Source organism: Phalangium opilio, unplaced genomic scaffold (genome assembly GCF_054372755.1).
Source record: "Phalangium opilio isolate 3A_F unplaced genomic scaffold, DU_Popi_V2 ptg000354l_1, whole genome shotgun sequence".
NCBI classification, from domain to species: domain Eukaryota; kingdom Metazoa; phylum Arthropoda; class Arachnida; order Opiliones; family Phalangiidae; genus Phalangium; species Phalangium opilio.
This window is the reverse complement of record NW_028324229.1, coordinates 188816-216058: the sequence shown is the minus strand read 5'-3', so window position 1 is coordinate 216058 and position 27243 is coordinate 188816. Positions and strand designations below refer to the sequence as shown.

The 27243-nt window shown below is 35.9% G+C and overlaps 2 protein-coding genes across 2 annotated transcripts; both read left to right on the top strand.

Annotated features, from left to right (window-relative positions):
• Window positions 1–1765: 1765 nt before the first annotated feature.
• On the top strand, window positions 1766–5495 carry LOC149602613 (cholecystokinin receptor type A-like). Its single transcript, XM_089860817.1, has 5 exons — window positions 1766–2188; window positions 3081–3309; window positions 4313–4474; window positions 4560–4696; window positions 5046–5495. Exons 1-5 carry the CDS (start codon window positions 1766–1768, stop codon window positions 5493–5495), a joined length of 1401 nt encoding a protein of 466 aa, XP_089716943.1.
• Window positions 5496–7142: 1647 nt separating this feature from the next.
• On the top strand, window positions 7143–21100 carry LOC149602612 (cholecystokinin receptor type A-like). The gene is made up of 5 exons (XM_089860807.1): window positions 7143–7701; window positions 13929–14129; window positions 15600–15761; window positions 18398–18576; window positions 20495–21100. Exons 1-5 carry the CDS (start codon window positions 7323–7325, stop codon window positions 20885–20887), a joined length of 1314 nt encoding a protein of 437 aa, XP_089716933.1. The 5' UTR covers window positions 7143–7322; the 3' UTR covers window positions 20888–21100.
• Window positions 21101–27243: the final 6143 nt, after the last annotated feature.

The following is a 27243-nucleotide window of genomic DNA, read 5'->3' as shown; positions in this document are numbered from 1 at the left end:
TGTGTTATCAAGAATATTCACTTTAGCCAAGTGAAGAATTTGGTTAGCTCAGTACTTCTAGTCCCTTATCTTACTTCTGGTTAAACTTGGTTCTGCGCAACCGGAGAGATAGCTCCGCCCGCTCTTATTTCTCTCGGAGAGAGTAAGAGATTGTCCAGTGAAATTAACTTTGGATGTCGAGTGAAGTGTCGAGATTATTTCGCGCTTATTTTCTGTTAGATGCACGCAAGTCGAAACCAACGCTCAAGATCTTCCGTGAAAAAAAATATTTAGCTTTGTATTTTGAATTATTTTCTGTCGTATTGACCGGAAACAATATTGGTATTAATTCGTAAATTGACCAATTAAAAAGATGGAATACTTCTGAACTCATTTGAGCACTGTGAGTTTATGTTTTAAAATTAGCCCAAATTCAACGATTTAAACGTAATGATCAATTAGAAGGTCTTGGGAATAATGGGAAATACTTTGTGTTGGGTAGCCTTTTATTCTGTGTGTATTGTACTGGCAATCAGTGAGATAATGGACTTCTCCTTTATCCGGTTGCCAACTGAGAAATATAAAAATTATATAGCTTAGTTTTAATTCCAAAATGGCACGTGCATGGACAGTATAAGTCACGTGTTTTAGAAGTGATTCATTTGGTCTATTAAGAGACAGTTGTAAAAAGCTGTTAGCGTTAATGCCTCTCCATGTAGTGCAACGATTTCAAGAAAACAAAAATTATCAGAAACGTCTCTGTCTTTTCTTTACCTCACGTAACCCTAATTAATGATCACGTCCGTCCTAAGGGTATTTCTTAAGCTTGGAATTACTAATGGAGTTATCGTAATGGATAGAATCATCTATCTATTTCTTCGACACAGAACTAAAGTGCTTAGGTTGTTTTTTTCCTTTACCGTTATAAAACGAAACCTAATTACACCAATTTTCCAACGAAAATTCCCCTTTCTTCTTTAATATTTATTGAAGTTCATTTCCCTTGAGGTTTTCTATTTTAAGGTCAAGTTAAAAACATATTAAATTATAGGATAATTGATAAGACGAAAACTTTGGTATTGAAGTAAGCTGCAAGATTTCCCAGAGTTTGTCTTAGAAAATAAAACAATCAACCTCAAACTAGTTGTTAAACCAAGCCTTTTTCTGATATATCCTGGTTTTTAAATATCTATGAATTATCATCAATATTTATCGCTTCAATAAACCTATGTAAGTGCGTGGAACCCTTTTCAGTTACATGAACTTATGAGAGTATGCATGGAACCATTTTCAGGTGTATGAATGTTTGAGAGTGCATGGAACACTTTTGCGTGCAGTGTATGAACTTATGGGAGTACATGGAACCCTTTAGAAGGGGCATGAACTGATTGAAGCGCGTGGAACCCTATTCAGGTACATGAACTTATGGGAGTACATGGAACCCATTGCAGGCGCATGAACTTATTGAAGCTCAAGGAGCCCTGTTCAGGCGCATGAACTTTTGAGAGTACATGGAACTCTTTTCACAAGCACTAACGCGAATAAATACATATATATAAAGATATTATTATATCAAGGAAAATATTAAAAACCATTAAATGTAAAGATTTCGCGAAAACCTATTATCCATTTGACAACTAATTGACACATCGGGAATTGATTAGTTTAATGAATAAAATTATTATTTCGTCATAGGGGCATCGAACATAATTAAAAATATGGAAGTCGTGGAACTGAATATCAAAATTAAGGAGATATAAACTTGGACCACTTTGACGATAACTTGATGACCCTAATCCAAGCGGCCTTCAACTTGTCCCTCTTCGTTTGCCACCACGATGACATTATTCGAAGAACGAGTTACGTCTTTGACAAAGATTACATTGAAGATGAGGAACCATTTGTGCTGGAAAAGGAAGGCATCATTCGCGTCATTTCCTACTCCGTCATCTTTGTGGTTTCCCTCTTGGGTAACGTGGTCGTCATCTTGACCCTCAGTTTAAACAAACGAATGAAGACTGTCACCAACGTTTTCTTGCTCAATCTTGCCGTCAGCGACTTGCTCATAGTGCTGTTTTGTATGCCTTTTACACTCGTTGGTAGTTTGCTCAGAAATTTCATCTTCGGGGAAGTCATGTGCAAACTAATACCCTTCGCTCAAGGTATGTTTAACTCTTTATTAATGCTACACAGATTTTCAGAATCAGGAGTATAAATTTCGAGGAAAAATAAAAGATTTAATTAATTTCCCTTTGTACCTATATTACAATGGAAACTCGCAACGCTGAACCGGATTAACGGTTCCAAAATTTCCCACCGAATCTTTAAGTCTATAATGGGTTTTAACTCAAACACAGTTTCCTAAGTAATATAGGATTATAGGTTTCTATAAAGAGGCTCAAGTATTTTGAGCGTAGATTTACACTATTAATCTGCCCATCCATTGAATTAGGATTAAATATCTAAAACCTTATATTTACATCTCTTGATCACACTACAGTAAATATGGGTATTCAAGCGGGTATAACAGAAACGTTTACCTCTTAACGGATTCGTCACCGTTTGGCGAAAATTGCTTTTATATTATCATATCTTCGAGAGATTGGACAGTTTCCCTTAACTGCTTTTAATTTTCACCGAAATGTGACTTAAAAATTGTACGTAAAAGTATTACAAGCGTCCAGCTCTTCAGAATAAAAGAAATTTCATTTTCCGGCGTCAATCCTTTAAAGTGCACTCTATAAAATTCAACGTTACTACATTCGTGTTTACCCAAAATATAACTTTATCCAGAATTTATATAGGAAACGAAAGCTCTGTTATTGAATATAAAATCTGAGAAATAGTCTAAAGAAATTAAATATTCAGGCGTAAAATAATACGAAATATTCGAAATTGGAATGTCCCGGCTGGCTCATTAAAGTTGTACGACTTGATATTGCACCGCTTTTTGGCAAACCAAAAGCCCGGGATTATACATCTACCTCTTGAATATTTAAAGGAAAAGCTAAGCTCAGCCGATTCTCTTATTACAGCATCGCAAAACTTTAATGAAAATAATTTATAATGAGAGAGTTTTTGGGGAAAATCCAAATCTCTAGAATCTTTACTTTAAAGCTATCAGCGTTTCGGTCAGTGTGTGGACATTGGTAGCTATATCCATGGAGCGTTTCTTCGCCATTTGTCGACCATTACGTTCCCGCCATTGGCAAACCGTTTCTCACGCCTACAAAGTCATATGGATTATTTGGATCATGTCGGCATTGCATACGCTACCCATTCTTATTCTCAGTAAATTATTGCCGAGCGTAACTCATAGAGGTATTGTAAATTAAATTAAATTATCTAGCGAACCCAAATCTAATTATTACCAGGGATAGATTTAATTTTAGAAGTATAGGAATGGAGAACGGTTAGTATTTACTTCAGTCCGACTCATAGACCACCCAGTATAGAGCTCCTCCCTCCACCACGTAACGAAAAGTTTAAATTATCTTATTGGCTCACTTAAACTACGTTTTGATGACGTTGCTGACGGGGACGGTGAAAAATGCGTAATTCCTTTTTACCTCTGTCGGTATGACCCGCCTCTTCTTTGATACCCCTCCGTCCCATGGAAGGGGGTCCGGGAATTCGACGCGCGCCCAGATTACTCTGTTCTCCATTCCTACTTCTCAAATTAAATCTATCCCTCTTATTACAAATTTTGATTTATTTTGATAATTGGAAGAGATAGTAAAATCTAAAAAAGATAAGGTTTTTTTTTGCTACCGTGTCTGAGCTGCCATAGAAAATTCATTAAATTTACTTTTATTTTAAAAATACTCTGAAGCTAATAGAATTTAATACCAAAACTGAAAAGAACTTGTAGGCCAAATCATAATTTCATGAGATATGTTGCGTAAGTTTGTCACTATTTACTGAGATCTTGTCATGAAGGTACGAGGTGAAACGTCATAGATTCGAGGTAAAGCGACGCCTGGTGAGGCGCTGTCAAAGGCTTAGTATACAGAGTTTTATAGACTCTCGCTTGTTGTTCTCGAACTATAGCTCTTGCATTACGAAGTATAGGAAGTGTTATACTTATGGAACATATCTTATTTCTTGAGATAAGAAAATCTTAATTTTTCTTCAAAACCAAATTTTAATATTAAAGGAGATTTTAATCCTAAATTCACCGTTCCACGCAAATGCAATTTAATTTCAATAAATAAATATCCACTCAAAATAAAACGTTTTCTAATAAAATTGATATTCGTAGCGAATGTCTTTTTTTTTCACTCATCAATGGTCTCAATGCGTTTATGTTAATTAGAGTCTATCTTGCGTCTAGGAAAATTTCGATGCAGAGAAGTCTGGTCCAGTTTCGCCTCCGAATTGGGATACAACATATATTTGGATTTTTCCTTACTAGTTGTTCCTCTAATCATCATGAGTGTAGTCTATTCGTTACTGATGAGAACAATGTGTACCGGTCTCAACGCCCATGGCCAAGGTATAAACTAAAGTCTCAATTTATTGGTTCACTAACTCCTCTAAAAATTTCAATTAATTTTGCTTGATAATTACGTTCTTCTCAGAAATTGAGTGTCGTCAGCACATTTTCCATCGAAGTCAAAATATTCAATTGGAAAACAGTGAAAGCTTTACTTCTCTGGAATTTGCATCAAGTTCGTCGCTTAGCAACAACCACCTGGGAAGAAATTCGAGACTGCAGGTATGAAAACTATTTATAGTTGAAATATCTTCGAGACAGATCTGTAGAAATTCATTTTAAACCCGTTAAACTATGTTTGGAAATGAAATAGACAAAAATATTTTAGAAAAGAAAGGTTAAAAGTTTAAGATTATATCGCTACCAATTTGAAAGATATTTCGTTTTCGAGGCTGATGATTTACAATTCTAAGGTTTCCAGCTCTCAATGAACGTGAATAAAGGCGTCGTATTCAATGGGGAAAAACACTCTCTTTGAAATTTAGCCTTTTCTAAAATTCTTAGCGATAGAAAAAAAGATTCCGGAGTATATTTACACAGCTCTGTTTTTAAATTCTTTGCTTTTTTATAGAGTCGTGCCTGTAGGACCTTGCTTGTACAAACAAACTATGGGAAATCCAGAAGAGCCAAGAGAAAGGTCATTCTGATGCTTTCAATTGTCGTTGTAACTTTCTTTATTTGTTGGACACCGTTGTACGTGGCGTACACGTGGCATATCTACAGTCCAACTACCATGAATCAATACATTGGTTCGACCGAATTCAGCGTACTTCAATTGATCGCCTTCGCGTCTTCTTGCTCCAATCCCATCACTTATTGCTTTTTGCACCAGAAATTTAGGGAGGTATTCAGCTCCGTTATAAAACGCCGACAGAAAAGGCGTTGGCAATCTACGCGCGAGAACCAAAATCGTTCCATTAACATGACCAGCGCTTGCAGTCTCAAGACATTGTCCATACAATTAGGTAGGCAAAGCCTCGTTTGTCACGTATTGCAACATAAGTTTGTCACTGGCTACTGAAGCTTGTCACGAAGTGACGTAGGTGAAACGTCGTAGATTCTTGTAAATTCTGATGATTCTTTTTCCTTCCAGCAGAATTGCCAAATATGGAAATTTAAGAAAAGGATTGCACGTCACAAGCTCAAAGTGTTTCGAGAAATATTTTGGTGAATTCGTCCAATAAATTGTTAATGAGCTTATATAATAATTAAATATTTTACGAGACATTGTATATTTGTATAACTAAAATTTTCCAATGTTTCTATACGAGACCAAGAAAATGTTAAATTATTAATTTGTTTTATACGAATTAATTTTTTAAAATGTTGTATATTGTCAAAGATTTATTTAAAATTTTATACCCCACCGAATTTACAAAATCGAATATGTAAGACTCAATCAGAAATTTATATCAAAAATGTATTTAAATATTATTTTACGTGTTGTAAATATAAAATGTTCCTAATCCTAAATAAATTCACACTACGTATGTTCATTAGTTTATTTCAACCTTTAATAACATCAAAAATTGTTAGATATTTTATAGTTTGACACTTCTTGGTTTCTAAGAATTTAAGCTTTTCAGTTTTCTCTGTGTCTTGTGATTAATTTATTCAATTTCCAAAATTTATCAGGTACGTTACTAATTAGGAAGGTTAAAGCGAGACTACAACTTTGAAGGTTTAAGGTTTCAAAAATAAAACGTTCAAAATTTCCAAATAAATCTAAAAATACCTGTTTTATAACAGGAAAATTGCATTATTCCAACACCTAGCCTGAGGAAATTTTACCTGTAACTTCACGTATGGTGACAGATCTACCCTTTTAGGGCAAAAGAAAAACAATATTGTGACACATTTCGCTTTTTTTATGTTCAAAGGGATTTTCAAAATTTAAAGTCGATGTTTGCACAACCTTTCAAGATACTCTAATTATATCCTAAAAGGATGCGGATTATACCTTTTCTTCGCTGTTTCACTTTAATTGGAGAAAAAGTACACCCATTTGTCAAGCAATTAGGTTTACAAGGAGAACTTGAGACTGTTCTATCATTGGAGGATACTTGAGGTGTGAGGGCCTTTAATTAGCAACTTGGTTAACTGCAAAATACAAAAAGTTTTTTACATTTTTTTTTAAATTGTCGCTTCCTAACTATCAAATAGAAAAAAATCCATTTTCTTTATATTGATTTCGACCACAATAACCAAATCCAATAAAAAATATGTCCTTGGAAAGAAATTTTTAATATGCGAATTCATCGAATGCCGGATATCTCTTAACTAGCTAATGATAAAAATCTCATTATTTTCGCATAATTGGATAAAAGTGGAGAGGAGGAAGAAATCTTTTGGAATGGATTTATCTTTCTTGTCTCTTAAAATCCCATTTTCTTTCGCGAGCTTCCCACACATATAAAAAAAATAAGAACAAAAAAAGGAATTTTTCTGAGAGCTCAAAGAGATCCAAGGATTATATTTCCTATCGCATCATCCTTAATCGAATCTTATCCGAAATCTGCTGAAACTAACAGGTATTTTAACCGAAAATCAAAGCGAGATGTCACTATTTGCGCGGGAAAATCTTCCATCGGGCACCAACTCAACAAGCGCCTTAATCCTAATCGATATTAGAATTTTCGGAGGGGGGGGGGGTTGGCAAAAGTTTCACTTGAAGCTAAGCGGACTGCAACCAATTTTTGGTTTTTACCAGTCCGAGCCCTGAGTATGTGGTTGAGGTTTACCGTTCACTTAACCAGTCGTAAACGACGATATAAGAACACGTGTATTCAACTTAATGAGTTAACGCGTCAAGAATGGAACAATCGAGACATAAAACACTTACCAACTCATGATTAAAAGTAATTTTTACTTCGCTATGGAGACATGGACAAATAATTTAACGTCATCAGAGGAGGATTGTCTCGTCTCGTCGGATGATTGTAATAAGAACAACAAAATGGTGCCCTTGAATGATGATGATATCATGGTGTTGAAGATTTTCTTCTATAGTTTAATATTCGTATTCGCAGTGGCCGGGAACTTGTTGGTCATAGTAACATTAACGAGAAATCGACGCATGAGAACAGTCACTAACGTTTTTTTGCTCAATTTGGCCATCAGTGACCTGTTACTCGGAGTCTTCTGCATGCCATTTACGCTCATTGGAAGTTTACTACGTGACTTTGTCTTCGGTGAGCCAATGTGTCGTATGATACCGTATTTACAAGGTAAGAAAAGCTACGATTTTGAACTTTAAACACTAAACCTTCAGGGGTTAATGTATAATAGATTTAAAAAACACAAGAAAAATTCACAATTCACTCAAACTTCCCCTACACACGATACTAAATAGCTAATGAAGTCTTTGAAAGTTCAAAGAGATTCAGGGGGAATTTGGGAAGTGGTTCCGACGTACCTTTGGTGAAGAAACATATCCACGGACGTCAGCATCTTATAACGACAACCGTGGGAGGGACAAAAGAATAAAGACCACAAAAGTAGTTGCGCAACTATATTTAACCTTGATATATGACACTAGCGCAGTAGGACAACGAGGAAGCAACTTTGCAGTTCGAATACCTGAAGTTAGTCTTGTTTTTGCCGGTCTATATAATGCGAAAGCTAGATCTAGGTAATAAAACAATGCATTCTACGCCTTTATGAAGGACATACTACGTTTAATATTGTATAAGGCATCGTACGAAAATGATGAAAAAGGGTAGCTTGCAATATCAAATTACTTCTTCCTGGGTAATCCCGGGGAATTATTATTAAAAGCGGGCGCAGCAAATGTATCGCAACTAAACATAGAGTCATTATTAAAAAGATACTGCACCTTTCCTTGCAACAATTTCAAATGAGATTCCGCGCGTTTTACTTAAGGTATAAGTGAAAGTAGAGGCTTTCTTAAGGTATAGCTAAAGACAGCAGCGCTGGGAAAGAAAGGAGTTAGTAAGACGCGCGTCCTTTCATTGAAACAGCCTTCTTATCAAAATTGGAAGGAGAGAAAGAGTCAAGTTCTTATCGACATGGAGCCAGATTGAAAAGAACAGCTTGCTTCTATTTACAACGAAAAAAATGTTCGAATAGCTAGAGCGTAAATTTGACACTGGTTGCTAGGAAGGGTTTACAAACTACGAAGGTGAACTGTCTCGGATTCTAAAATGTAACTCCAATGTTAAGAAACACTTTCAAAGGCTTGAGGAGCTGGACTGTTTTTTCTTCTCTGCTTAGTCTTCATTCAAAGTGTCAGACTTTTACGTAATGTATTTCTGTAACTTACGATTGTTACGAAGTATTTTAATTATTTTTCGCAAATATTTCAACGCCTTCCAAATTTTTCTCTGAAATTATCAAATTTTTGGAGCGAAGGGTAATTTTAAACGAGTCAAAAATTCTTGTCGTTAAGGCACATTCCTGAATGAAAAATAATTAAAAACCGCTGTCATAAGTCAAAAGAAGGCCCTGGATAGGCAGAACACGATAGTAACCATGGGTCATCTTGTTGTTGGGAAATAATATGGCAGTAAGCACTGGACCACGGATAATAAAAAGAGTTTGCCAGGACATTTATCATTCTATGACAAGTAGGCGTTTGCGACGCAAAAAAAGTCTGGACTTCTCTTCCGAACTATAGGATGACATTAAGGCGATTACTTAGAGTTTATCAAATACCAAAGTTTAGCGTGTCTGACGCTAAACTGTTTTTTCGAGCTTTTAGGATAAACGTCAGGGTAAATTATGTAACAAAGATAAATCGAAGTAAAATTGGCTTCTAAAAGTTGTTACGAGGGCATTTAAAACTTGCTTTAGACTCAACGAAAATTTAATAATATTTTAAGCCTATTTAAAGGAAAATATTAGGTAACATAACATTATACTTAAATCCCTCATCGCAGTTTCAGGGAAGTTAATAACTATTTATTAATATACTTCTTTGGTTGGTCAGAAAGTAAACAACAAACAAGACAAGTCAAATAATAGCCTGCACGAATTTTATGATATATATATCTATCTCTGTTAGAAACATTCGACAAACCAAATTTGATTGATGACATCATAAATTTCAGATAAAAGCTTTTGACATTGTCTGTGTAGCTGGACACGACATGGAATAATTTATCTAAGTGGACACTGAAATAAATGGTGTGTCGTTTCAGAACAAACCACTCCTAAAAGTCAGAAGTTACAGTTAGTTCAGGGCCGTTTGCCGACGGAATTAAATCTATATATTATCAAACAATTCAGCACTAGGGAATCAATAAATTTAATCCAAGTATAGGTTATATTTACTCAATCTATAGTTAGTGAAATATATCCTTCATTAATTTTAATTCAAAATTTATCTTGAAACGCAATCCCAAGGAGTCGAACAAAATTAATGAGATGCGATCCCTAATTTGAAGTTAAAATTATTGAGTAGACAGTGGCTATAGTAGATTCCCAGTAGACAAAAGCTGAACTATAAACTTTAGCCTAAGATTCCGCAAGAGGACAATTTCGAAAATAAATGGGGTTTAGGGTCTTATTCAAATCTGACGTTTACATTGCTTACGCATTGATAAAAAATAACATTCAGTGAATGAAAAGGTACTAGAGAAAAAAGAAAGCCCACGAAAGATTTACAGTTTGTTTGGCCGGAAAGAGATACCGCGAAATAAACGTCCCCTCGAGCTTCTTGTATTCATAAAGTACAATGCTATTTCCCCCATAGACGAATAACAACAAGGACTAAAATAAAATCCAGGATCATCGATGATCATTCAGAAATGGAACAGATATCACTATTTTTGGTGAAGTGTATAACACCAAAACTTCATACTCTATTCCATTAGCAATACATAGATTTCATCTACTTGCATTTTCCTGGACTTTCTGCTTGAATTAAAGGGGAGGAGATGTAGCAACCGTCACCCCTGACGTCATCCCTAATGTATTTGAACTTAGAGGCCAAGTGACAGTGACGAGCTATCGACCTATCCGAGCCGAATTCGAATGTAAACAAGTTATCCATTGCGTTATGTGAACAAGTAAGCCTGGGGTGAATAGCCAATGAAACGCGAGAAAGGATTAGCGGGCCGTTTAGCAACGTTTTAAGCCCTTCCCCTTACGTTCAATCAGATTAAGGCCTCGATTCTTAAAAATTCAAAGAGAAGAAATATATATTCCTGATTCCATTAATTAAATTGTCGTAGATTTTATTTCTGTTTGAGAGATCCAGTGCATGTACATTACAGTGCACGTGCTTTTATGCATCTATGTTTCCCGAAGCACATCACGCGACAAGGGTACTGGTTAACGACGGGTTTGGTTCAGTAACAACTCTTAAAAGCACGCGGCAAAATCCCTAAAAGGAAACGAGATAAGTCTCAACGTAAGAGTGCAATTCAGTGTTGCGCCGCCGGTTATTCGAACTAGAAAGACATTGAAACTTATTGCCCTTAGGAGCCGCTTCTCAAGAGCTATATACGCGTAGAGGTATCTGATGGTGCCGATCACACGGAGACCAGTCCAAAAGAGTTAAGTTATACGAAATATCTTTACAACCCAAGCCTCTAGGGTTTTCTTTCGCTTGAAAGTTGAACACGGTGAAATTTTTAGGGGAAAAGGTTAATATTAGGTTGCTTCCTTTAAACGTAATTACATGATGTCCAAGTGGTTAAAAGCATCGCTCGTAAAGTTTTGAAACCATATAATTAAAGGGAACGTAAGTTCTTCGGTTTATTCTTCTGAAACTTCTAACTCCAAAGGTCAAAAGCCAGTTATGCTTCGGTGAATGAAGATTAAAGTCATACAACTCTCCTGAAGTGCTCTTTAAGTATTTCAATCGTGAGAACTTCAAACTGCCATGGGCACTTGCATTTCTAGTTAGTATCTGATATCTGTAATTTAACAAATTATAAATATAGAGCAATATTTACTTTATTTTTAAATCAAACCAAGAGTTTCGCTGAAATATATGTATTTTATTCATATGCAAATTTCAATATTTTATAGTTGACTTTTCACAAACTACTCAAGATGATAAGCAAATATATGTAAGAACTGCAAAAGTTCTTGAAGGCACGCAACATGTTCCTTCAATGATGTCCTGTCCTAACCATAGAAAAAAATACCTAAGCCTTGGCTCTTAAGATAGAATTTTATAAAACCAATTTCAAAAATGGTATCTGCATGGCGAAGACAATTTTAAACTTCACCAGGACATGATTCCAATAAATACTAATTTCGAAAATGTGTTTCCGAGTATGCGAGGATACAATACAACCGTTTTTGCGCCAACAGTTTAGTTTTTGACACAACCTATACTTCGTAATGCTGGAGAATTACAGCTCGAGCTAGTTCGAGAACGACAAGCGAGAACTGACTACACTCGGTTTTGCAGGAATTCCATCTTCCCATTTAGTCTGTACTAAGCCTTTGACAACGCCTCAACAGACGTCGCTTTACGAGATTCTATGACGTTTCATCTACGTCATAGACTAGCTCTCAAGTTTAAAAGTTTTGCGTAGGTGAAGGTTAAATAATCTTGGTCTTTTACCCTGACTTAAACCTTACTGTTTCTACTTACCTAAATACAAGTTATATACGTATATATTCTACTTAGAGGACCCTTACGAGTGCGTGTCTCTGGTAAACCCAACTTTCTCCGACCTGCTTTTACTTAAATTCGAAATATTGAAATTGAGGTTCGTATACCCTTCAGTGGAGAAAGAAAAATCCCCATAAAACGTAGGGGCAATTTTGCAGAAGGCGCAACTTCCTTCGTAAAAGTCTGATAGAAAAAAAATCCCTTATTCCAACCGCTTTTATCACTTAGAAAGGCAGTTATTACTCTCGTGAATTTAGTTATTTATCCTATGAATAAGTTTACAAAATATGTTCCATAATACTTCGTAATGCTAGAGTCTTACAACTCGAGCTAGTTCGAGAATTGACTTTACTTGGTTAGTTTTGCAGTCCATCTTCCTTTTAGTCTGTACTACGCCTTTGACAGCACCTCACCAGAATCTATGACTACGTCACTTCATGACAAGCTCCAGTTTGAAACCAGTGCCAAACTTAGGGAACATATCTTAGGAACTTATGACAATATGAAAAAGCGAGAAACTGAAGAAACGAACTAAAATATTCATGGAAAAATTATAAGGGTTAATTCATGAATATTTTCTGAGAAAATCTTGAGACATTCGAATAATATAAAAACAACTTAAGAACGTTTGAAAGTGTGAATATAAGCTATATATTAAGTAATATAGACATATATATATATATATAAAAAGTTATTACTTTTATCCCAGTCAGGAAAATGCGAATCTATAAAGAGTATCATCAAATAGTAGTCTATTTTTATTTACCTTACCTCTTTATATGCGTTTTTCTATCTTTTATTAAAAACTTTCGCAGTGAACCTTTAATATTAGTCAAGGCACAAAAAAATGTTGTCCTTATATGCAAAAAGGATTGTTTCACGTGATTTCTTCACAGTTGTGGGGAAAGGTTTAAAGGAGACAAAGAACTCCAAAAAAAATACTTTTAATAAAGTTTCAGGAGAAAAAAACTTTGAGAAGACATCTTAAAGGAAGAGCTATTTTTAAGATCCTCCTACTAAATGCATTTCCTGATTTATTGAAAAAGGTTTTCTCGCCGGCGGAGAAACTTTATCGATCCTAAAATTTAAGGAAATAATTGATTATTTTGGAATTTTTCGCATTAAATATTTTAAAACGGAAGTTACATTGAAATTTAATAGAATTTTACAATTTGAAATCACAAGTTTAGAAGATATGTTTCATTCGTAATGCCAGAGACTTACTGAGAACTGATTTGAGAACGACTCGGTTTTGCAGTCCATCTTCCTATTTAGTATGGTACCAAGATGTGATAACTAGTTTATTAGGGAGAAGGTATAAATTCGCCACATATCCAGCTTTATCTCCAGTCCAAACGTAACGTAGGTCCGGAGTTAATCCCCGCCTTTAAATTACAACCCGCATCTCATTGGTTCTTGAAAACTCACGTCAGCGCGACGCGAATGACGAAAATTACGTATTTTCCGACTCAGGAGAGGCGAAATAGCCCGGCCTCCTTTTACGTCCCCCCCTTGTATTTTGAAAGGGGGTATGGGACTATGGCGCGCGAATACTTAGGCATCTTATAACTTCTCCCTAGTAAACTAGATATCACTTCTTGATGGTAATAAGACTTTGACAACGCCTCACCAGGCGCGATCGCTTTACGAGATTCTATGAGCTACGTCACTTCATGGCAAGCTGGGAGTGACAAAATTATGCAACATATCTTCTATCTAATATCATCTATCTAATGGCAATTTAGATAGATGTTTTAAATATAGAATAGAGCGAGGGTCGAAAAGCAAAAGTTCAAATTGAAAGTAGCAATTTACGTCGAGTAAATCTTCTTAACTGTTTTTGATTCATTTCTTCTTGAACAGCCGTTTCAGTGGCGGTGAGCGTCTGGACTTTAGTGTCCATCTCGATGGAAAGATTTTTCGCCATTTGCCGGCCTCTACAATCGAGAAGATGGCAAACAGTCTCTCACGCCTACAGGGTCATTCTCGTTATTTGGCTGACCTCACTTCTGGCCATGGCTCCAATTGCCATTTTAAGCCAGCTCATTCCGCTCAACCAGAAGGGTAAGTTGGCTGCCTTTAAGGGCTAAAGATTTCAAAAAAAGATTTTATAGAAAAAAAAATTCCGCTAATAAGCTTGCAGGATCTCATATGGCGTTTGGGACGTCTTTTCATCCAACTTTTAACGAAGTCTTGGGTTTCTTTTTTTTTTCAAATCGCACTAGCCTCGAGTCGTTTAGGAGCTCATTTTTTTTCTCTCGAATTTTTACACCTACTCAATTTATATTTTTGGAAATTGTCTCGGTTGTGGGCGGTTTGGAATAGACCATTTCAATATAAGAGGGAAAGACACGGGGGTAAAACTTTGAATTTCATCTCGATTTTTGGCGCCTGCGCTGTAGTCATTTTGTATCAAGAGAGTGCCCTGCAGAGTCGGGAATGTATCAACCCCGTTGTACGTCTCAATACAAAGGGTCACCTACCCCAGTTTTTACATCGAAAAATGTCTATTAAAGACGAAACATTGTCTGGAATAAACGCAAGGGATGGTCAAACTTCCTTACGAATTCTTTTAAAGGCATCAAATACACAATGAGAAAAGTTTCTTCTTCAACCAAAGACATTTCAAAACCTCCTTAATGATCAATTATTCGGGGAAAAGTTTCAAAATATGTAAAGTTGAGATCTTGAAGACTGCACTCAGCACGCCCTATTTAATTAGTGGTGAAGACTTCTAAAGGCTTCAAACCAAAAATAAAAGAAGACTTTGGGCGGTGAACTTTTATTTTCATGATTACAAGACTCGTATCTACATTAATGACGTACTAAAAACTGTGTTTTGGATAGGTAAAAACGGTTTTACGATGTTTATATTATATATAATAACACTTAACGTAATTATTTACTGCCCATTTATCATAGATTAAGTACCGGTAGATATAGAAGTAGATAATTCCAAAGTTATAAACTTCCTAGGTTTCGCCTTTTTATATAGAAAAAAATTAAACCTGTATTGTCGATTAAAAACCTCCGCTGACGATAACATCCGGCTTAGGACCCTTAGGGACCTTTTAGAAACTAAGTTCCTAAGAGTGAGAGTATCAACTATAATCAGAAGGACATTATAGTAGAAGGATGACACTCTGTATCCTCCTAATACTTTAGTTATGAAACATGCAGGCTCACCCTTTTTAGTTTGCTTTCTCCTGCTCAACAAACTTCAGATGGACTTGGCACCCTGAGTTGAATTCTAAAACTGTTTGGTACTAAATCCTCAGAAATAAACCCATAAACCTTGATTGTCTTGACATAGGACAAAAATCCACAAGAGCATGCGCCTTGGCAAATAGTTGATGATACAGTAATGATGATGGAACTATTTATCGCCAATATGATTCGGTTTAGTAACCTTGCTCCAAATGTTCTGATGTTGGGAAGAATCACGTTACAATTATCCCGCTTTGGAGTACACTTCTCTCGAAGTGAAGTATTATACACTTCTGGTATAATCCAATTTTCGATATCTTTTTATAGGTAAGCACAAGTGTCGAGAAGTTTTTCCTGATATTGAGTCGGAAAGGGCCTTCAACATCTATCTAGACGTGATGCTCTTAGTTCTTCCGTTGCTAGTCATGACTTCCTTCTACCTCTTCATCATACGTAAAGTTTGTCAAGGGGGACAACCTCGCTCTAGGGGTAAGTTTACAACAAACACGATTCTCCCATAAAAGTAACACGATCAACAGGAGACACAAGCCGTAGTCTAGCAAAGAAATTGGCGTTTTACTAAACAGGGTGTTTCGGATAAGTCTGCCATAAATTAAGGGGGATGTTCTTTGGGAAATGAATTTTGAGTCGAAAATGTAACTTCTATCTCCATTTTACCCCAAGGGACACTGATTTTGTGTTAAGATTGAATGGGGTATTTTACGGAAAGCCCCTTAAATTTAATTAAGAAACTGATTTAGACAATGCTCTCTAATTAAATTTATGGGGTCATCCCTAAAACATCGAGTCAAATCATAACTCGAACACAGAGGCCCGGACGGTAAAATGGAGATAGAAGTTACATTTTAGACTCAAAATCAGCCAAAGTAGTACACACCAGAAACACCCTGTATAAAGCAATTGCCTCCTTCGTATGTCTCATCAATATTTGATTTGATTGCGAAAAGGTATAGGCCTACCCGCACTTCATTTAAAAAAATACCTTTCAGTGCAAAAAAATAAATATCCCAGGGGTAAAAATACTTTTCACAAGACTTAATGGAACTTGTTCAAATGAAAACGAATTTTCAAATTTATTTTTCAACTTTCTGAATCCCTTGAGAATCCCGAAAAAGCCGTAGCAAGTGTTAGGTAACAAGCTCGAATCCTATTTCGTCTTACTTTATAAATAAAAATTATTTTCACGAGAGATCTTTCAAATCCCAAAAAAACCTACAGATTCATCTTTAATTCTCAGAAAGCTAGCATCCAAATGTAGATAGTATTTCCCTCAAAAAAAAACATCGAAATATCAGTTCCCGAATATTTTATTTTAAAACTTCAGCAAATAAAAAAAAAGAAAAGAAATGGCTTAGACGAAAATTCTTCCGCTACATGTAACTTTAAGAGATAAAAAAACAAAATAACAAAATCCCGGCTTATGGTTTTTCGCAGCATTGAATCCTTGTATAACGTAATCCGTAATAACGTCTAGAAGAGAAAAGAGGATTTATATCGAAATCCTGTCACCCAAAATCAATAACAGAGAACCTAAGGGAACGCGACATCAATCTAAAGGTGCTGGCGTATTCTGAAAATAGCTTTATCTAGAGAATGGCTTAGATTTTGATATTTCACCCAGAAGAAGAAAAAAAGAGCAAACTGAACGAATTTTAAAAATAGATACCGGTCGAACTTCTAACATTTCCGCCGAGACAAAAAAATATATAAAAATAGCAATTTCAATTAAGGGTGGTCATCCCATCAAGCTTTGTGTTCGGTCATCGAGAAATGAAATGACGCCTTGGGCCTGTGTCGCGAAAACCCCTTTTGTAAGTAACAAGTTTACGACTTTGCGCCTGGAACTAACACTTCATTCTTCTTATCGGAGTCAATGAAGTAAAAGTCACCGTTAAACGAAAACTATACTTGAAGGAAATTACATCACTTTCTGGTGTCGTCTATATTGATTTCAGACAGGAATTCATAGAGTTCTTCTACTTAGAAACTTTAAGAAGCTATAGACCTCATACTAATATCTGATTGAAAGTAAGGGGAAGGGCTAAAACTTTGTTCAATAGCACGTCCCTCCTTCCTAGCGTTTCATTGGTTATTCACGCATATAAGGCAACCAACCGTCGATCCTAGGTTTACACGTACATTGAGAACACGTAAAGAGAACTTATTTACATTCGAGTTCCACGCTCTTAGATCATGGGAGTCTTGGCTACGTCAATGCCATGTGGTGTCTAAGTTCAAATTCATTAAGCGTGACATTAGGGATGACGGTTTTTACACGTCGTCCTCTTTAGTTCAAGCAGGAAGGTCTAGAAAATGGCGTCTTAAAGATTCCAAGTGGAAGATATCTATGTATTACTCCTGTTCAAGATGAATTAAAGTTCAGGTATTATTAACCGTTGTCAAACTTCTACGTCTCAGAAGTTGGCGAGATATAAGGCATCTGGGTTTTATAACATTTTTTTTATTTTTCTTTACTTTGAAAAATCGTAAAAGTTCATCAAAAGATATTGATGGAGAAGCTAGAAACTAATAGTCCTGAAGCGAAACTTCGATTTCGGTTTTTTTGCTTCGGCTACGGGTTTGTGGAAATATAGTAAAGGTTGTGACTGATCAAGGGAGAATGAAGATTCGATAGTTAAGAGAATAGTTAAGACTACTTTTAGTGGTAGTTTTCTGAACAAAATTCACTTAAATTTTAAATAATTAATTAGAGTTACTAAAACATAAACAACATTACAGAATCTGAAAGATTTAACGTAATTCAAAGATAGGAAACGTATCTGCTAAGCCTAACTCTGTGATAAGGAAATTTCAGACTAAAAAATTGGCAGGAATGTTGCGTAAACCGAAAGTAGTCGTTTTCCAAAGTAATATTTGCGTTTGATTTACAGTAAGCTTGATTCAGGCGTCAGTTGTTAACTGTTGTAGTTTTATAGTTAGGCTTAACGGTCGAGTTACCGAACTTTCTTAATTAGCTAAATGAAAGTTAATACCGCGAACTGGTAAAGCTCTAATGAGTCATAATTAACTTCTTCAGGCTTCATTAGAACAAAAAATGTACCTTCCTAGAAAGTTCATTGTTCCTGATTTCCAAAACTTTACAGGAGGCGTGGGAGTGAAGCGGCAAAGCGGATCAGTTGGAAGTTTCAAGTTTCCTCAAGATAAGAAAGAAGTGCTTGTGGTGCAAGAAGATAGTAGTGCACCCTCCTTTCCATCGACTTCATCCGTAGCTAAAAACCGATGCGCTTCGCAAACAACCAAACAACTAGTCTTCAGATCTAAGGTATACTATACTAAAGTAAATACTCTTAACGTATCCATACCCTCAAGTACACAAATAGATTTAGAATAAAAAACTCTGATATTATCTTCTTGGATATTGGTTTTTATTTAAGGCACTCGTAGCAATTACTCTGACCTGAACAATAACTAAATTAGCTTGAATATGTAAATTAATTTTGACATCGCGTAATAGCTATCCAATAAGCCTTTTCAACGCCCTAAAATATTGCAAAAATGTCAACCCTTTTGGTAAGTAGCTAACTATATGCAAATTATCAAAAGCCAGCTGACAAATACGGTGCGGGTGATTTAAACCAAACCATTTTTCAACTCTATTAAAATGAATTATTCATTACGTTATATCAGAAGGGGATAATGGAAGAAGAATGACACTCTGTATCCTCTTAATGCTTTAATTATGTAACATGATTCTTCCCAGGCGAGGGAGCCCTTTTTGTTTGCTCTCCCGCTCATCAAACTTCAGATGGGCATCGCACTGTGCTAGGATTAATTCTATAACTGTTGGTACTAAATCCTCAGCAATAAACCCACAAAACTCAACGTCTTGACGTGGGACAAAATCCACAAGCACATGCGCCTTGGCAAATAGTTAAGCGCTAATAGAGTAATGATGAGGGAACTATTTATCGCATATGTGATTCGGTTAAGTAACCTTGCTATAGTAAATGTTCAGAGGTTGGGAAGAATCATTTTACAATTACCCCGCTGGCTTTGTGGTACACTTCTCTCGAAGAGAAGTAATATATACTTCTGGTAATGTATAACGAGTTTTACATAACAAACAGGAACGGAAAGACGTTAGGCCTATACTTTCCTGAAAGTGAAAAAAAAAATATTCAGTAGGTCAAAATAAAATTTGACGAGAGGAGATTATACTTTTACCCGATAATGTCGGGGTTTTTGGTTGTAAAGATGGACTAGTCTATTTTACATAATATAAAAAAATATTCATCTTATTATGCATCGTAATCTACAAAGTGCATTGAAAAAAATGTGGAATTTTTGGAGTAAAAAAAACACACATTTATATTCAAGAGTTTCTCTTTCAATCTGAATACATCAAAATATTTTGTGCTTAGAGGATCTTTAACAGAAAAAAGAGTAAACTCGTAAACGACCATGATTATCTTTTCTAAGCCTAAAAAGAAACGTTATATTAAAATTTTAATCAGCTTTTATAGTAGAAGTTAAAAAACGAAACTCTTCAGACAGCAACCTTCTACTTTTATCTAAAACGTTATATTTTTCGCGACAAAAAGATTGACTATACCGAGAAGGTAAAAGAAAATTTCCTGTAGTCTGACATTAATGGTTTCCAAGAATATCTCATCGTGAGAAAAAAGTTTTAATACATCTTAGTTTGAAGTCACTATATCAGAAATTCATCAATACGAAGTTATGAAAAGGGTATTGCTTATTTAACAATGTCACTAAATATAAAGGGTGTTACAGAAAGGTATCTTAAATTCAGAACAGTTCTGGATGAAAACTTCATGGTTTTGTACTGCAATAACAAGAGAAAATAGAAGATAGTATAATAGTTCTGTGAGGGGTTAGATTCTACCCCTTCCCATTATAGCCTCCTCTCACAGCTTTTAGAGAGGGGAAAACAGTTCTCTGAAAACAGACTACGGGCTTAAAGGCGGCGGACGAGGAGCAGATCCCTTTCCCAGAATCCCTTGAGCAGCGCTACTTTCAAAATTTAACCTCTAGCGTCCTGACTGGCTACTTGAAGTTTTAGGGGGGGAACAGGACAACCCTCAAAGGGGTAGAAAGTAAGGCTAAAGAAAAATTTTAATCCAAGTATTATGCTCTCTTCTATTTTCTCTTGAGGGCTTAGTAGACCTAAGTACTTTGATATGCCTTAAAACTCCAGGAGATAATTTTTAATACTACAGGTGGATGGTCCACACGTTCGAAAGCGTCAAATTGCCTTGATGCTATGCGTGGTTGTGGCCGAATTTTTCGTATGCTGGACGCCCCTGTACGTGATCAATACGATGGCCTTATTTCAGAGCGAACTGGTCTACTATTACGTGGGACAGAATTGGATTTCGGCCTGTCACCTTTTGGCTTACGTTTCGTCGTGTTGCAACCCTATCACTTATTGCTTTCTGAACAAGCAATTTCGAAAAGCGTTTATCAACACGTTGGGTTGCCGTCGAATCAACTCGCCTCACCGCTCAGCTACTAATAAAACTTGCACCGTGCCTAGAGAGACACTACAGCTTGAATCGTGTAAACGATCGACCATTCGCGACTCATCAACGCGGGCCTTTGCTAAAGATTAATAACGTCAACGAAAAAACACGTCATAAATAAAAAACGTTTAATGTAATCCTAATCAGTTTATTCGGTAAACATGATAAAACTTAAATGATTCTATTCTCGAGAGGCTTAAAAGTTCAATATGAAACTTTCTGTTTATAACATTAAAAATTTAGACTTGCGCAGTCCCGGACTCGAAAAGCGAATCAAAAGGAAAAGCCGCGGGTGACGTAAATCAGTCTACTAGATATCTCTTCTTCCCTATTGGTTATGTCCCTGAGGATGAAAACTAAAGCTCTCAGTATCAACATTTCTCGTTATATCCTAGAAAGTTCATAAGATATGTTTCGTAAGTTTGTCACTGGTTAATGAGAACTTGTCATGAAGTGACGTAGGTCATAGATTCACGTAAAACGATGCCTGGTGAGGCGCTGTCAAAGGCTTAGTACAGCCTAAATAGGAAGGTGGACTTCAAAACCGCGTGTAGTCAATTCTCGCATGTCGTTCTCGAACTAGCTCGAGCTGTAAGTCTATAGCATTACGAAGTATAGGTAGTGTCATACCTTTGGAACATATCTTGTAAACTTATGATACAACTAATATGATTTTGAAAATGTTTAAAATTCACTGTATCCTAATGAAAATAATTTGAATTTATAATTTCTTTAAAATAAATTATAGAAATAAAAATTCGGGTGTTTTATTTCATCTCCAAGGTAAATTTCAAAGAGTAAATTTAATAATTAAACGCCATTAAAATATATTTTATTCTACCTAACTATGCAAACTCTTACCATGAAGTCGAGAATATTTTTGGAATAATTAAAATAGAAGTTAACTTATAGTTTAATTAGATCCTTCAGGAAGTTAAAAAAGGCTCTGAGAACAGAGTTTGCCAAATAAAGTTTCAAGTTACAAGAATTAGTTAATTCATTAAATTATATAGAGACCTTGGGGATGTTATTTTAGACTGGCGTATACGGTTAAAGTGAAAAGGATGCAATAGAAGAAAACCAGAAATACATTAAATTTAAGTGATGATTTGTCGCAGGATATTTTGCCCAAAATGCTTCTGTAAAGAATTTTCAGAGCATCTAACTACTTTGCGTCAATCAACTTTCGTTTGAAGGACGTGATTGGTTTCCAGATTGTAACCAATACTAGAGGCGGATTAGAACCATCGAGAATCACAACCTCTATAATAATTTAACACAATCGGGGAGCTTTAGAAGAAGGCGAAAAGACAATGGTTAGGTCAAGGAAGAAACTGAACAAGGAAGCACACCCAACTTCCGGTCCGGTAATTAGAGTCCTTATCATCGGGTCACTGTCAGACATCACCACTCCAAAATACACGACCTTTATTGATTCAGCTAGACCACAAGAATAAACAAGATGGCCCAAGGGCTGGGCCTTAATAGTAATTTTACACGGCTCACGTGACCCCCCGTATAGTTGACAACTAAAAACATTTCTGAAACAGAATCGTGTATCCCTTTAATTTCTAATAACGTCACATTTCAAATAATATTAATGAAACTAAATTGTGCACCCCACTAAAGTATAATTTTTAAAAACCATACGAATCAAATAATGTATTTAAACAAAATCCTGGATCCCCTAAACCAGAAATCACTATGACCGTAAGGCGTCCCCTCTATTTTACGAAACCTAACCTAACCATCCAGCATAATCTCTGATGTATCACGCGCACAAAGTGCAGTAGTGCACGAAAATTATCATCTTGTTTCCCTTCACTCAAAAAAGCCCGCGAGATTTAAACTACCTTTCTTTCCTCTCTCTCCGAGCGGGATGCCCCCTCTCCCTCTTCCCCCTCTCACTAATACACGGCTCACGTGACCCCCCGTATAGTTGATTTCCAATAAATCGTACAACTAAAAACATTTCTGAAACACAATCGTGTATCCCTTTAATTTCTAATAACGTCACATTTCAAATAATATTAATGAAACTAAATTGTGCACCCCACTAAAGTATAATTTTTAAAAACCATACGAATCAAATAATGTATTTAAACAAAATCCTGCATCCCCTAAACCAGAAATCACTATGACCGTAAAGCGTCCCCTCTATTTTACGAAACCTAACCTAACCATCCAGCATAATCTCTGATGTATCACGCGCACAAAGTGCAGTAGTGCACGAAAATTATCATCTTGTTTCCCGCGAGATTTAAACTACCTTTCTTTCCTCTCTCTCCGAGCGGGATGCCCCCTCTCCCTCTTCCCCCTCTCACTAATATACCAGGCAGGCAGTTCTCTCTCTACGCGGAGCTTCGTATCGCCACCGCGTACGCTAGCGATCTCTCTCTCTCATCGTAAGCGTACGTTTCGCGGACGCGACCGGTTTCCCTCTCTCTCTCATCGTAAGCGTTCGTTTCGCGGACGCGTCCGGGACAGGGACAGGGACAGGGGTTTTGGTGCCGTTTCTTAAATTTTACCGTAATTAAAATTACGTGTAAAATTAAAAAGAAACCCGAAGCCTGGATTTGAACATCAGCACGTCAGGAAGTCTTATAAGACAGGAAGCAAAGGTAGGTAATCTGTAAACACCTTTGAAAGGGAAACAGCCAGTGGAACCCTCCCATCTTATAGGTAATTGAATATTTTTAAGGTTCCTTTAAATCCACAACTCTGAAAATTAAACTAAAAGGGGATAAAATTACACCTTTATTGATGTATTCATATTAGATTTAGCAATTTCAAAAGACAAAAACCTTTCAACTTATAATGAAAAGGCTTAGCTCTAGACTGGAATGCATAGAGTTCATTTACTTGGAATCTTGAACTTGCCATTTTCCGGGCCTTTCTGCTTGAACTAAAGGGGAGGAGATGTAAAAATCGTCACTCCTGACGTCACATTTGAACTTAGAAGCCAAGTGGAATTGACGTAGATATCGAACTATCCGCGCCGAATCCGAATATAAGCGGGTGTGAATGAATAAACCTAGCTTGAATAGCCAATGAAAGGATCGGGCCGTTTAACAACGTTTTAAGCCCTTCCCCTTATATTCAATCACATGGGGTCTAAGGTCTCTTAAGACTAAAGTAGTAGAAATATAAGTATTCCTGGTCTTGGCATTTCACTGTTTTCGTCGGAGATCAAGCGGAATAGATAACATATTATTAAAGTAGAGCGCTGATTAATATACCAAAGAATCCAGAGACTTTTCGTCGTAAACGTCAAACACAAAAGCGCCTAACTTTCAGTTAATTTTATTTGTTTTTGATGTTACAGTTCTAAGAAAAGCTTTAGATAAATCTTCCATTTTTTAATGGGAAAATTTTATAGAATACCATTGATGGTCTTGGCGAAAATAATTCTAAAAATAGACTTAATCCCTTATCGAGATGGCATAAAAGTGCTCATTTATATAAGACTTATTATCAAAACTCATTCATACAGTCACGCTAAATTAAAAATTAATAAAAATTAATGGGAACGAAGCAATTAAAAATAATCCTAAGGCGATTTAGTCGACTTCATTTATAAAGGCGAGTTATTAACTGGAAAACTTAGCTTGGTTTGATTTGGTTGGTTACACACGATCATTAGCCAACTTCTTAATCCCATCGTTATTATTATTATTAGAAAAACAGAAACGAGAGCGTAGGTTGCTGATGAAATTTCTACTAAATTAAGAGAAAATATTTTGCACATCATTAAATAAAGTTGCATAGGACCTACGACTACGTACGGTGTACAGCTGTATTAGAAATTGAACCAATTAAGCGCATTTTATAATGTGGGACAAACGACGGAAAGTTAATTTTAATACTTCACATTATGGACTTCTAGACAAAGGCTTAACATTACAAAATTAATTTTTTTTTAATTTCAGCGGAAATTTCCCTCAAAAAGGTAAAAAATATTCCAACAAACGAATTTTTAATTAAACCTTTACTCGAAACCTTGAAATTTGCAACCACTTTCAACAAAAAAAATATAACACTTCTTTAAAATTTAAATTATACACGAGAATATTTTCCGGAAATTTTAAATATTAATAAAATCTGTTATTTCCAAGAAAAATACCCATTTACAGTTAAAGCTTTTCTAAGGAAATATGGAACCTTTGAAATTGAGCATGGTATGTATAACGACATCATTGATTTTGACTGAGGTTATGGAAGTTAGCTGATGAAAAGTTGGTACAGGAAAACGCAAAGGGACCTTCGTTAAAAAGAACCGCTGGGACATGGCTTTGTCATTAAGATTAGAAGCCGCGGGTCCAGAATAGAAAGTGCGGAAAAGAGATAAGGCACGGCTAGCAGTTAGCAACAACAAATTGTTGGGTTTTGTCCGAGCTAAATCAGTGAGCACGTATAAGAAGGAGAATCAATGAGGGAAGGTGTAAGGTAACTACAGCCCGATATCTCTCTTGCGCCAGACGTCACGTGATCCGTAAAGAATACTGGCCTCTCTGAATATTTTCCTCTCTGTTACGGCGACTGCGCGTGTGCGGATCTCTGATACCGGTTCTAAAAGGGGGAAAGTGGCTGACGGAAAGCTGGTATCTCCAAGTCTCCTCCTGATACGTGCTCACTGCCTAAATGTAGACGAAAGGCGGGCGGAGTTCGTTTCAGTGGCAGCCTTAACGCGATTAATTCGTTATGCTCCTGCAAATGAGATTGTCTTACGTGTTCACGCAATTAAGGTCTTATTATGTCGTGATACAAAAGCGAAAACTATTAATCCAACAGGATTAATTAATAAATATGAATTGAAAACCGGTTCTCCGTGAAAATCCATCTTGCTTTTAAAAGTATTGAATTAAACAGTCTAAATATAAATTTTTAGGTCATTTGATAACTTCGGCCACCCTTTCTTCTTATTATACGTCTTTAACTTTAGTTCCCCATTAGTATAGAATAACCTGTGGGTGAGGGTTAGCTTCCATAAAACGCCTGAAGTAGGGCTTCACACGCAAACTAACATGGTTTGAAGTGAGGTATCCGACCAGGATGAACAAATGAATAGTGTCAATTTTGGATTAGAAGCCAAAGGCAAACAAAAGAGAATCGTGAATGTAAGAAAAATACTAAACTACATTAGAATAATATGATATAGGGTACATATAATAAAATTATAAGCCCGAAGCGTCTTCTAAAATCTTAATGGAAAAGTCAGCGAAATCAACTAGAACTTAATGGAAGAAAAATAATTTGATTTTCTATTATTCTTTAATCTCCAAATACTTAGTTAAATTAAGAAATAACTAAACAGTATGAAAACAAAACTGTAACTTTATACTTAAGCTAAGGAACAAAATTCAAGCTTCAGAATTCTGTTTAAAAATAGGCTATTTTGGAATAGACTAGAAAAGAAAAGTCAAATTCAAATCTATAAAAGAACAGTCTTGACAGACAAACAGACTGATAATCAACGCACAGCCCAAACTTGTAACTAAGAAGCTGAAATGATTTTGGAACGTTTCTCTCAAGTAGTATAGGTACTCACCAAGAAATATTTTTTCAATTCGCAGCCATCTTACAAAATGGCGACCAGAAAAGTAAAAACCTTCGTTACTTATAAAAATGTCTGTATATTTCACCAGGGGGAAATGAGGTAAGTAATGATGATGCGGCACTGAAACTCTCCCAATGTTCCTTGCGCACGCCCCTACCCTTTTAGATAGGCGTTTGCTAAGTGCTGCCGCATAGCGTCATTGTATTTGTATGAGACCTAGCTTCTATTTTTAAGATACAGGGGCGTCCTATACGATTTTCGTCCTGTACGACCATACCTAAACGCTGAGGATACAGGGAGGACTTCGGTGCCGTTCCGCAGGTGGGGGTACAGAGGCAACGTTATGGGAAATGGATTACCACTCCATCCCTCTCTCCTTCAAGGTTTCGCCCTCTAATGGGCTTTATGGATTTGGTTTTGTAACATCACGCCATCTTTAAGCTAGAAACTTATTCAAATCATCCTAGTTGTACAGCACCCATAGATTTAAAGTTATACTAGATTATTATAAATACTTAAAGACATTTAATGGTGAGATAAATATAATAAATAACATAATCTACAACGAAAAATAAACGAGTTTCGATCGGGTTATTAGATGGCATCGATCTTGATAGTTGGTACTGCCTTCTACTTTTTTTTCCTTTAATACGACCCAATTACTTTGTATTTGCATTTAAAATTAATTGAAATCAGTCAGATTTTTAAGAACAATTATCAATAGACATAATTATCGAAACAAACAAGATCAATATTTCTAAAATAATCGGACGACGGACCAAATCAATTTCACTGACATTCTCCATATATCTTTGCAAACTTTCAAATTTAATCACTAGATAGTATAAAATAATTTATTTCAATTAAATGAAATTATTATTAAATATAT